The 12,398-nt window shown below is 30.7% G+C and overlaps 1 protein-coding gene across 5 annotated transcripts in view; it reads left to right on the top strand.

Moving 5' to 3' along the window:
- FAM135A (family with sequence similarity 135 member A) overlaps positions 1-12,398 on the top strand; it is a 110,657-nt gene that overhangs the window by 61,613 nt on the left and 36,646 nt on the right. For all 5 annotated transcript variants that reach the window (XM_074310571.1, XM_074310569.1, XM_074310570.1 and 2 more), the window contains one exon: positions 3,847-4,002. In XM_074310571.1, the coding sequence (XP_074166672.1) occupies positions 3,847-4,002 (156 nt within the window). The remainder of the gene's footprint in view (positions 1-3,846; positions 4,003-12,398) is intronic.

Genomic DNA, 12,398 nt, shown 5'->3' with positions numbered 1-12,398 from the left:
TGCTATACCTGAAAACTGTATTTTGTTTTGGTTTGTTTTTACAGTAAGAAACTAAACATTTCCGATATATAAAATCCTTATGCAATTTGTTGTCACCTGTACTAATGGGAGAGAATAGTGGTATAGATAATATAGAAATCATATATATGACTTGCCTTTAGTGTTTCTTTGTATTTTCATATGTAAATTAGCTGCCTTGTTGAATATGAATTCTCATAATAATGTTTAAAAGTAATATAAAGAGATTTGATTTGGAAGATGCTATAAAGTTAATGTTTTTCTTTCCTTCTTTCCTACTACCTTTTCTTCACATTCTGTGTTTGATATTTCAAATGCTATTAGCATCCTAAAGTTGGCTACCATCTTTGTGTGTCTGTTTTTTATTGTAGTTTTGGTTTGTCTTTCCTTACTTTAGAGTTATTAACTTATTTTGGAGAGAAAGTGATGGAATGAGTGGGGGAACATAAAAAAATCTGCTGGACTTCAGACTGAATTTTTTTTTAAGTGATCCTTGCATTAAAATGTCTTTATTGCCTATATACCTAGTTTTGTCACTGGAAATTTGATAGTTTGAAATTATTTTACATTGATAACACTTCTTGAAATTCTAAAGTCAATTTAGTCCATAGGTCAAACTTGTTTGGTTTTGTTATAAGAATCAGTTATTATATTTAAATTATTTTATTATATTTATTTATTTTATTTAAGTATTTATAATTTCTATTTATGTTATAAATAATAATTTATTTAAATTATTGTTTTATTACTTTTATTATAAGAATCAGTTATTATATTTACTTTTTTTTCATCCTTGATAAGAGAAATGCTATAAAGTAGCATATATATGTATGTATCATTTTATTCTTATAATGCAATGGTGGGTTATTGGGGTTGTTTTTATTTAGAATTTAGGATATTTAAATTCTGCTTAGATTTATCCTGATGTAATGAATAGAAAGCTGTCTTTAAAGTTGGAAAGACTTGAATCCAAGTCTGGCTGTGTTGTTCTGAGCAAGCCACTTAACCTCCAGGCAGTTCTCTAAGACCTTAAGCTAATACAGATGATGTTTGCAAACAAAATAGACCTTTTTTTCTTGCCAAGACCATATAAGATCTGCATGTAAGTATAATAGAATATCACTATCACATCACTTCATATATACTGTAATCTGAATTATATGTACTCAAAAGAATAACTTCCTACGGTACACGGCTACCTCTGACATGGATAGGCTTTCAACTTCAGTTCTGTATGTTTAGAACATATTACAAAGGGACTCTTTAATACCTGTGTGTATATAAGAACAGAAATTGGATGTTACACAATATTACATGAAGAATAAAAATCAGGAAAGCTGGTTGTTTAGTCCCAAGTCAGCAAAATCTTTTTTACCTTGAACTAGTTACTTAAATTCATTAGAATGTGAGCTTCTTGAAGATAAGGATCATATTTTACCTTTTTTTTTTTTTTTTTTTTTTTTTATCCCTAGACCTTAGCAGAATACCTGGCACACAGTCAGCATTTAATAAATGCTTATTGACTGATTTTCAGGTTCCTTATTTACACAGCACATACTAATTCTGAGAGTTTTTATCACAACTTCATCCTAACAGTAACTTTTAGAAAGGGACATTTTACTGTGGTGGCACAGTTGCTTCATTTTCTATAAAATAAATATATCCCTAAAAGTCGAACAAACTTTCCCACCAAAACAGAATTTAGGGAAAAGTGAATTCAGGCTTAGAGAATGTGGTAGAGAGGTAATTTAGAACTCCTCCTCAAAGTCCTTTTGCTTGGAATCTTCAAGATGTTTCCTCTTACATATAATGTGGTTTTTCTGCTGGGCTCTTTGTAGAGCCTTGAATTGTCAACAGTTCCTTGGCTTCCAATGCAGGCACTGTCATACAGTTCTGGATACACTACTAGGAAGGAGAAAGATTGGAAGTTTTCAAAATTTCCAAAGTTTACAAAATATTCCTTTAATCAAAGAATTGTAATGGTTTCTTAACTTGTTCAGATCTCTTTTAGATTTTAGGCATGTTTCATGTCAAAAAGTCACTATGTTGATTATAGGACTTTTTTGCATTCATTTAATCTGAAAGCTATGATTATTTGGTTTTCACTTGATCAAAATATGAAGGTACCATGTTTTATCATTTATTTGAAATGGGATGGTATGATTCAGTCAACCTCCCTCTTTTTAAAAATAAGAAGTTTAAAGATTTTTGAGCTCATTCAACAAAAAGGCATTAAGAATTAAGTTTAGACTTTTTGCTGAATATTAGGTGGAACTAAAACATTTTTATAGAGAGATTAAGTTAAATGTTATTGTAGGAAAAAAACTTTAGTGAATAAAATTCAGTTTTTTTCCTATTGTCAAGACATTTTTTCTAAAGACATTTAAAAATATTTTCTTCATTAAATGATTAACTTGTACCATTACATCATGTATTAATTTTTTTTTTAAATAAGGGGGAGTTAGATGGTGCAATGGATAGACCATCTGCCCTGGAGTCAGGAGTATCTGAATTCAAGTGTGACTTCAAACATTTAACACTTACAAGCTGTATGACCCTGGTCTGACTGCCTCTTACCTCCTTCTTCCCCAAAAAAATCCTCTTCCAAACTAAATGACAGGCTAAATTTAATTGTAACTTATGGCATTTCTTTGCCCCAGTGATTGTTTTTTCTAAGGAAGATTTACTGAGGATTATTGAATTTCTGCATGTCTCTGCCTGATCTCCTGCAGTATTGATATTCAGGAGAATGAAGCTATTGATAGCTTCTCTCTTAAAGTAATGTTAAGAAATAGGAAGAAAAAGTTTTTACCTGCACAGAGCACTTGTGCTCTAATTGTTTTAAAGTAATTTTTTTATCCTCCTCTTATGAATAAAATTACTTCCATGAAAAATTTTAATATTTGGAACTAAATTTATTTTATTCTTCTAAGAGAGACTCCATTTTATTTAGCAGTTCACCAACTAAGTGATTGCCTCTTTTAGTGGACTCTACCTTTTACAGTAGGTTAGTAATAGTTTAACTTTTGTGATGTTTTCATAAATATTTAAATAAGTTAAATAATTTTATTGTTACCCACTAGGCAAGAATGTTTAGAATAACAGAATTTACAAAAATTGCAGAATTTCAAGAGTTGGAGCACATGTTGGAAGTAATCTAATTTAACTTGTGTCTGAACCAAAAAAAAACCAAAACCCTCCATGGCAATTATAAAAAGTAGTTATCATAATCTTTACTTGATCTCCAATAAGGAGACTTTTTACCTCTTTATGCAGACCATTCCAGAATGCTGTAGGCAAACCAAAATTTTGGAATTAAAGAATAGAGTTATAGGAGTCTTTATCAGTGTTTTCTATGGAATCATAAATATGTAAAATAAGTGTCTTATATAGCTGTAGATAGGTGTTTTAAAGTCTGTGTAATTATAAGGTCAAATCAATATCTCAAAATTTATTTTGTTTACATTTGCATATTATGTGAAAGTTGCCACATTTTGTTGTCTGTGTCTTTAAAGTTCCATGTTTTATAAATCCAATTTAGAAGATCTTCAGGTTGTTTTTGACACAATAATTGTTATAACTTAAAATTATATGACTATTAAAGTTTTACTAGAGATAATACATAAAACTACTATAATTACTATTTTAGTAATGAAATAAGTAAGTAGTAAAAAGTAAAAGTCATTGTGATATTATGTGAAACTAAGAAATACACTCCTTTTTCTTAGTCTTTTTCTTATTTTGAGTACTTAGCATTTTTTATAAAGAATTGTGGAAATATATTTAATGGGTCTTAGAAAAGTGTGTTTTTTTCCCCTCTAATTTCAGAAAATGGAAAATCCTGATGAACTGGCAGAACTCATAAATATGAATCTTGCACAGCTATGCTCACTTCTAATGGCACTATGGGGACAGTTTTTAGAAGTTATAACATTACAGGATGAAATAACAGCTTTATTAGCACAAGAACATCATACATTAAGGGTGAGTGCTAAACATCATGATGAAAGTTGCTATTTATCTGATAAATTTTCCTAAAATACATAACCTGAAGTTTATGAAAACAAAAGCTACCCAAATACATATACACTCAGTCATTGAAGCCCAAACTGGAAGGGCCCTCAGAAATTATTAGTGTAACCACTGGCCTCTCTCCTTTTATGAGTGAGAAAACTCATTCCAGAGAGTGAAGCTAATCTTTCTTCCTCCCAAACTACTTATTGGATGTTTATTACAGTGTTATAAAAATAAATAAACAAACAAAATCAGAACACTCACACACAAATTTCAATGGTGTAAATAAAAAGATGACTCAAAGTTAGCCAAACATGATCAAAAATCAATAATAATCACAGAAAACAAGATATAGAAACATTGTTCCTTTTTCCTGAAGTGAAATAGACTATTAGGACAAAATGTTGTTCGTGTGTGTGTGTGTGTGTGTGTGTGTGTGTGTGTGTGTGTATGGGGGGTCGAGGGGAAGGAACAAACCCAGTCACTGTGGTATTGTTTTTACTTTATCCTTATGTTATTTTAAAAAAAAAAAAAAAAGGTCAGTTTTGGGGGGCAAAGAGGAGGAAGGAAGGCTGGCATATTTCTAGAAACAAAGGCAATAATAAAATGTGTATACATAACACGTATAATAAATAAATAAAATGTATATAATAAAAATATATGTGTATATATATATATATTATTTAGCTGTGGATTGAGAACATATCATTGGATTTAAAGCCAAAATGTACTTTGAGGTTATCTAAAGCCACCCTCTTCATCTTAAAGATTAGGAAAGTGAATTTCTCATGGTTTATTTATGAGTTAGTGAAAGAACTAGAAATTCAAAAAGCATCTCATTTGACTCCAAACTCATTTCTCTTTCTATGATATCATACTACCTTATTATGTTTGACTTTGAGAAAAATGATAATATTCTTTTATAGATCTGAATTCTACAGATAATAATCTATCCTCATCTCATTTCCTATGATTTTTATCTGTCCATAAAATTATCCATAAAGTATATAGTTAATATATGGGTCCTTTCTGCAATTCTTTTATTACTAGCATTTAGTGTCCATTATCTTTCATTCTGTATACCTTTATTTTCTAGTTATAAGATCCTCGATAACTTTTTATTTATTTTTTTCCCTCAGAATCTTTCATACTACCTCACATTTACTTTATCTTCCATTCACTTTTTCCATTGCCTTTTAAATTTTGATTCTTCCAGGAGGGTAGTGGTCCGTAATTTGGAGTTGTGTGTAATTATATTACCCAGATTATTGATTTTAAAAAATGGACATTCACAAAAGGGGGTAAATAAGTTGAGGAAAGGTAAGGCTTTCCCTAGTTTCCCAAGAAAATCAACTTAATCTCCTATTTCAGCTCTTAGTTTAAATGATTTTTCCAGCTGTACTAACTGTCCAAGATACAGATCTTGATGAAGACATTATAATTAAAGTAATATGAATCCCCTTAATTCCTTCAAAGTCCTGTCCAGGACTCACTCTTTATAGTTTTCCTTATTCTTGTCCCACTCCCCAGTTCCTAGTGCTCTCCCTGACATAATTGCCTTTTATTTATTTTATATTTAGTCAGTGTAATGTACTGTTTCTTTGATAGAATGTAACTTTCTTAGGTACAGGTATTACTGTTTCATTATTGTTTTTCACTACCCAGTATTCAGCACAATGGCTGGCACATAGTTGGCACCAGTCATTGTTTGATTCATTCGTGTTCATTTATTTGAATTTTGCTTTGTGGATTGCTAACCTAAATTATTTTAAGTGACTATAGATCTTATAAAGGAGACCCCTGTACTTTGTCTCAAAACAGTAATCATAATATCAGCTGCAAGTAAGAACTTCTTGGGAAACACCATTTATAGCAAGATACTCTTCATGACACTAATAAATATTTTTGAGGGCATTTATTTCACTCTGTATTGATAGAGGATCTTCAGATAAAATTCTCCTTGTCATCACTTCTATTTAGTGTTACAATATATGTCAATGCATTTTGTGTGACATTAATATGTGGAAGATACTGAGAATCCCTAATCTGCCTCTTCTATCAAAGGTTTTTATAATAAACCAACAAAAATGGTAAAATATTGCATTATCAACCCTTTGATGGAAATATAGAGGGAAAACTGAAAATTTACCTCTCTCCTCTTTATCTCTCTTTGTAGCCATATCTTTAATGCTTTAAAGCCAATATCTTTTAATCACTTTTGGTAGATATGTGAAAGTAAGCTAATGGATCTATAATTGCCAGTGTATTTTTAGTCTTCTGTTTTTGCTATTTAATTCATGATCTTAATCATTTTGGGGAATCTTATTCTTTGCAATATCTTGAGATTGATTCTCTGAGAGTCTTTAAAATGTCACCTCTTGTAAAAAAAAAAAAAATTTTTTTTTTTTTTTTTTTTTTTTTTTAAGGATTTGATCAGGTCTGCTTTCCCAATTTTTTCCTTAAGGGCAATGGTGGAAACCTTATGTGATTTTGCAATGAGGATAAATGACTTCTTACCTTGTTTTCATTTTTTAAATTGTTTTCATTGTTTTATGATACAAAACTACTCATAATATTCCGTCTTCCATCAGTGCTAGCAGGGGAACTAAATCAGAATTTTGTTAACCTTGAAGAGAACACTGATAATCAATATGACTCAAAAAGGCAAAAATAGGACAACTTAATGAATAACCATAATATTGACTATGCATTATAACAAGAATTGAAATCATGATTTTCCAGTTCTTTACACTTTGCACTCACCAAAAGTTTTTAAGTACTTCTGCACTACTCACATTATATAGTGTTTTTGGACTTCTGTATTATACATGACTGCTTCTTTGATTCTTAATAAAAATATCTAAGGCTTTCCCATATCTTTGACCCAGTGCTTAATTGAACAAGCAAAGATTTTTTATCATTCGATGTTGACTGAAAGTTATTTTTTAAAATTGTGTTTAAACTGTATCGTGGCACAAAAAAATTAGCTTGATCTTTAAAAAATAGCCAATAAAAAGTTATTTGTAACCGAATTTCATGGCTTTTTAGAGGACTTACTTGTAAATAGTTTATTTTTCTGAAGAGTACTTTGGCAATGATTAAACTTTTGGAATAATCTTATACAATAAATGTAGTAGCACTATTCTCTCAGGACATAATGCCTCCATTTGGAGGAGAAAATGTTTGCATGATAACCTTATGATTTCTCTGTATGGATGTGTGTTTCTTTAAAGTGTAGTTACTATTTAAAGATGGTAATGTTAATGCGCATATTTGATATAGAAATTACTTATTTAGACTTAAAAAACCTCAGTAATTGGAAATAACTGGGGAAAATCTGTCTTAAGGGAAAAAGTGAATTGTTCAATTGTTTCAGTTAGATCCTACTCTTTATGACCTCTCTTAGGAAAGGTATTGGAATAGTTTGCCATTTTCTCCTCCTGCTTATTTTTTAGACTAAGGCAGACAAGTTTAAGTGACTTTCACAGAATCACATAGTAAATATCTGAGTCTGGATTTGAACTCAGATCTTCCTGACTTTCAACCTGGTTTTTTTATCCATTGTGCTACCTAGCTGCCCCTCTTAGAACTTTTAAAAAAATAAAGTGATATTCTATTAAAAAGCTGTATTCCCTCACATTCTTTCAGTGAGAACTCTCATAATAAAAATGATGACAATTAATATTCATAGTGATGACTGAGGCATTGAAACAACCTAAAATACCTTTTACATTTTAAAATGATAGAGGTTATATTCATCATGCTTTTATGTAATATTAGTGTTAAATTAATTTCATCAGATGAGGAAAGTTAGATGGGGTGGACAATGAAAGAATCACCACTTGTTTTGAATATTTTTCCCTTTAGGTTCATTGAATAGACTCATAATATAACATAAGGGTGCCTGGCACATGCTAATCACTTAATAATTGCTTGTTTTAAAGATATACACTAAAACAAGAGATGGCACAACTAATGACTGTGTTATAAAGCTCTTATTTTAGAAATGTTCCCAATGACTTTTTAGGACCAAATTCTTTACAGCTAAGAAGCCTTTTCTTGCATATCTATTGTTCACAATAGAATGGTATTTTAGGGATCTTGCAGTAATCTAAGATTATTCTTCTAATCCAGGTTTTTATGTTAAAAAGTTAGTCAAAATGAAGAGATACAGCCTATAAATAAGTGCTAGTGAAATTAAGGTATGACTATGAAGAAAAATTGGGAAGAGAATATTTTTGTGTATAGTGACCTCTTCTGGTAGTGATTTTCTTCAGGCTTTTAAATTACGACATACTAACAGAAGCAAAGGGTAAATGTGACAGTATAAAAATCATCAGAATCTAACCTGCCTTAAGTGGCATAAATACCTTTGAAAAGATGTGTATTTATTCAGTCTATATTCTATTAAATAGCATCAACAAGGCTTGGTTGGGTTTTGATCATTATATATTACTTTTTCTCACTTGCTAGATTTTCTTCAAGTCTTAGTAAAACCCTTTGTAAAATGTTTTCAAAAACAACTGTGAATTTTTAGGGCTAATTTCTTGTCTTATTATACAAATAAAAATAAATACTAGTAGAAAAACAAAGAACTGAACATTAGGGCTTACACACATTTAAAGGACTTTTAGGGACTTGCCCTCCCCCCAAAAAAAATTGCACATTCACTTTAATTTCATGTTCTAAGATTTGTAGGTTCAGAGATAAGGATTTGACTTAATTAGGATTTGAACCCAGGTTTTACTGACCAAGTCTGTTTCACTTTATCCACTGTGTACTAGCGCCAACCCCACAGAATCAAATGAGATAATATTTGTAAAGTTTTTAGTATAATGCCTAACTGATAATAGCTCCTATGTGTGATACTTTTTTCTCCCTTCATGTCACATTATCTCTTCTTTTAATTAAAATAGTGTTATTTAAACATGAGTCATTTATTTCATGAACAGTGTTTCATATTGAGCATTGTTAATACTTACAGTGTTTTGGCTTTACTTATCATTGCCCTTCTATCTGCCAAATCTTCTTAGTAAGATTAATTCTCTTTTTGTTTGTTTGTTTCTTTATTAAAGAGTTGAAATAGAAGATTAGCATCACCTTTCCTATTGATTTTTATAACACTCTGTATTCTTATTCTTCAAAGCAGTGAAGAAGGTAATGCTTTTTTTAAATTTTGAACTTTTTTCTATCCCATTATAGTGAGATTTGCCTATTACGAAAACATATGAAACCATATAGTAAGAATGTCAGTTCTTGATTCAAAATTTCCTTGTGATTCTAGGTTTTTGTTTTTAAGTGTCCTTTGGAGTTAAACCATATCCAAAGGTAATCTTAATAAATGTGTGTTCCCACACCATATGCCCTACTTGGATTAAGCTCCTTTTGAATTTTGTTATTTAACTATGTCAAGAGATCTGATCATATTTTTTAAAAATATCCATTGATACACCTTACAAACCACTCACACTTTTTTTTCTATACAGTTCTTGTCCCAAGTTTTTCCATAAATTCTCTTTAATATCAACATAACATACCAAAGATTTGTTGATTCTGTTTTGGTATTATTTTGTTTTATGAAGTATATTTGAGTAGTCAGGCTATCCATTTTTTTTCTCATTCTTGATAGGTGATTTCTTTTTCTAGTGCTACATTTCCTTAATGTTATTTCTTAAGTTATTCACCTTCGTTGAAGTAAATAATAAGCTTTAGGCTTTTTGTGCCCACTATATATCTCTCCACTGGTCTTTGTGTCATATGTATCTTCATTTCTTTTTAGATTGTGGTATTTCAGAATTTGCCATCAATATGCTTCATCATCAAGAGAACATTTTTCATTGAAAAGATGAGATTTTGTTTGGTAAAAACATAAGGAATTGTGTGGGGGAGCAATATATGTTAAAAACACTGTATATATCAGATACAATTTAACCACTTCATTTTAGACAAGTCACTTAATCTTTCTTTCTTTTTTGCTGAGGCAATTGGGGTTAAGTGACATTTCCAGGGTCACACAGCTAGGAAGTGTTAAATATCTGAAGGCACATTTGAACTTAGGTCCTCCTGATTTCCAAACTGGTGCTCTATCCACTGAGCCACCTAACTGTCCTGACTTAGTCTTTTTAAGTCTGTTTCCTCATCTATAAAATGAGGATTTTTTAGCTAGAAAAAGACCAAATTAAAAACCTCCAACCAAAAATTAAACTTGAAATACAAAAATTAAAAGGAGAAATCAATAATATTGAGAGTAAAAAAACTATTGAATTAATAAATAAAACCAAGAGTTGGTTTTATGAAAAAGCCAATAAAATAGATAAACCTTTGGTAAATCTGATCAGAAAAAAGAGGAAAATCAAATTGTTAGTCTTACAAATGAAAAGGGGGATCTTTCCACCAATGAAGAGGAAATTAGAGAAATAATAAGGAGTTACTTTGCCCAACTTTATGCCAATAAATTTGATAACTTAAGTGAAATGGATGACTTCCTCCAAAAATATAGGTTTCCTAAATTAACAGAGGAGGAGATAAATTGCTTAAATAGTCCCATTTCAGAAAAAGAAATAGAACAAGCTATTCATCAACTCCCCAGGAAAAAATCCCCAGGACCAGATGGATTTACATGTGAATTCTACCAAACATTTAAAGAACAATTAGCCCCAATGCTATATAAACTATTTGAAAAAATAGGGGATGAAGGAGTCCTACCAAACTCCTTTTATGACACAGACATGGTACTGATACCTAAACCGGGTCGATTGAAAACTGAGAAAGAAAATTATAGACCAATTTCCTTAATGAATATTGATGCTAAAATCTTAAATAAGATATTAGCAAAAAGACTTCAGAAAATCATCCCCAGGATAATACACTACGATCAAGTAGGATTTATACCAGGAATGCAGGGCTGGTTTAATATTAGGAAAACTATTAGTATAATCGACTATATCAATATGATCATCTCAACAGATGCAGAAAAAGCATTTGACAAAATCCAACATCCATTCCTACTAAAAACTCTTGAGAGTATAGGAATAAATGGACTATTCCTTAGAATAATCAGGAGCATATATTTACGACCGTTAATATGCAATAGAAATAAACTGCAACCTTTCCCAGTAAGATCAGGAGTGAAACAAAGTTGCCCACTATCACCATTACTATTCAATATAGTACTAGAAACGCTAGCCTCAGCAATGAGCCGAGAAAGAGATTCAAGGAATTAGAGTAGGAAATGAGGAAATCAAACTATCACTCTTTGCAGATGACATGATGGTATATTTAGAGAACCCCAAAGACTCTGCTAAAAAGCTATTAGAAATAATTCAGAATTTTAGCAAAGTGGCAGGATACAAAATAAATCCACATAAATCCTCAGCATTTTTATATATCATCAACAAAATGCAACAGCAAGAGATACAAAGAGAAATTCCATTCAAAATAACAGTCGATAGTATAAAATATTTGGGAATATATCTACCAAAGGAGAGTCAGGAATTATATGAGCAAAATTACAAAACACTTGCCACAAAAATAAAGTCAGATTTAAATAATTGGAAAGACATTCAGTGTTCTTGGATAGGCCGAGCGAATATAATAAAGATGACAATACTCCCCAAACTAATCTATTTATTTAGTGCTATACCAATCAGACTCCCAAGAAACTATTTTAATGACCTAGAAAAAATAACAACAAAATTCATATGGAAGAATAAAAGGTCAAGAATTGCAAGGGAACTAATGAAAAAAAAAGTCAGAGGAAGGTGGTCTAGGTGTACCTGATCTAAAGCTATATTATAAAGCAGCAGTCACCAAAACCATTTGGTACTGGCTAAAAAATAGACCGGTAGATCAGTGGAACAGATTAGATACAAAGGACAAAAAAGGGTACATCTATAGCAATCTAATCTTTGACAAACCCAAAGATACCAACATTAGGGATAAAAATTCATTATTTGGAAAAAACTTGGGAAAACTGGAAATTAGTATGGCAGAAATTAGATATGGATCCACACAACACCATATACCAAGATAAGATCAAAATGGGTCCATGATTTAGGCATAAAATATGAAATAATAAATCGATTAGAGAAACAGAAAATAGTCGACCTCTCAGACCTGTGGAGGAGGAAGGAATTTATGACCAGAGGAGAACTAGAGATCATTATTGATCACAAAATAGAAGATTTTGATTACATCAAACTAAAAAGTTTCTGTACAAACAATACTAAGCAAACAAGATTAGAAGGGAAGTAACAAATTGGGAAAATATTTTTAAAGTTAAAGGTTCTGACAAAGGTCTCATTTCCAAAATATATAGAGAACTGATCCTAATTTATAAGAAATCAAACCATTCTCCAATTGATAAA

This window comes from Sminthopsis crassicaudata, chromosome 4 (assembly GCF_048593235.1).
Source record: "Sminthopsis crassicaudata isolate SCR6 chromosome 4, ASM4859323v1, whole genome shotgun sequence".
NCBI classification, from domain to species: domain Eukaryota; kingdom Metazoa; phylum Chordata; class Mammalia; order Dasyuromorphia; family Dasyuridae; genus Sminthopsis; species Sminthopsis crassicaudata.
Note: the sequence above shows the minus strand (reverse complement) of the source record. Positions and strands in the feature narration are given on the sequence as shown.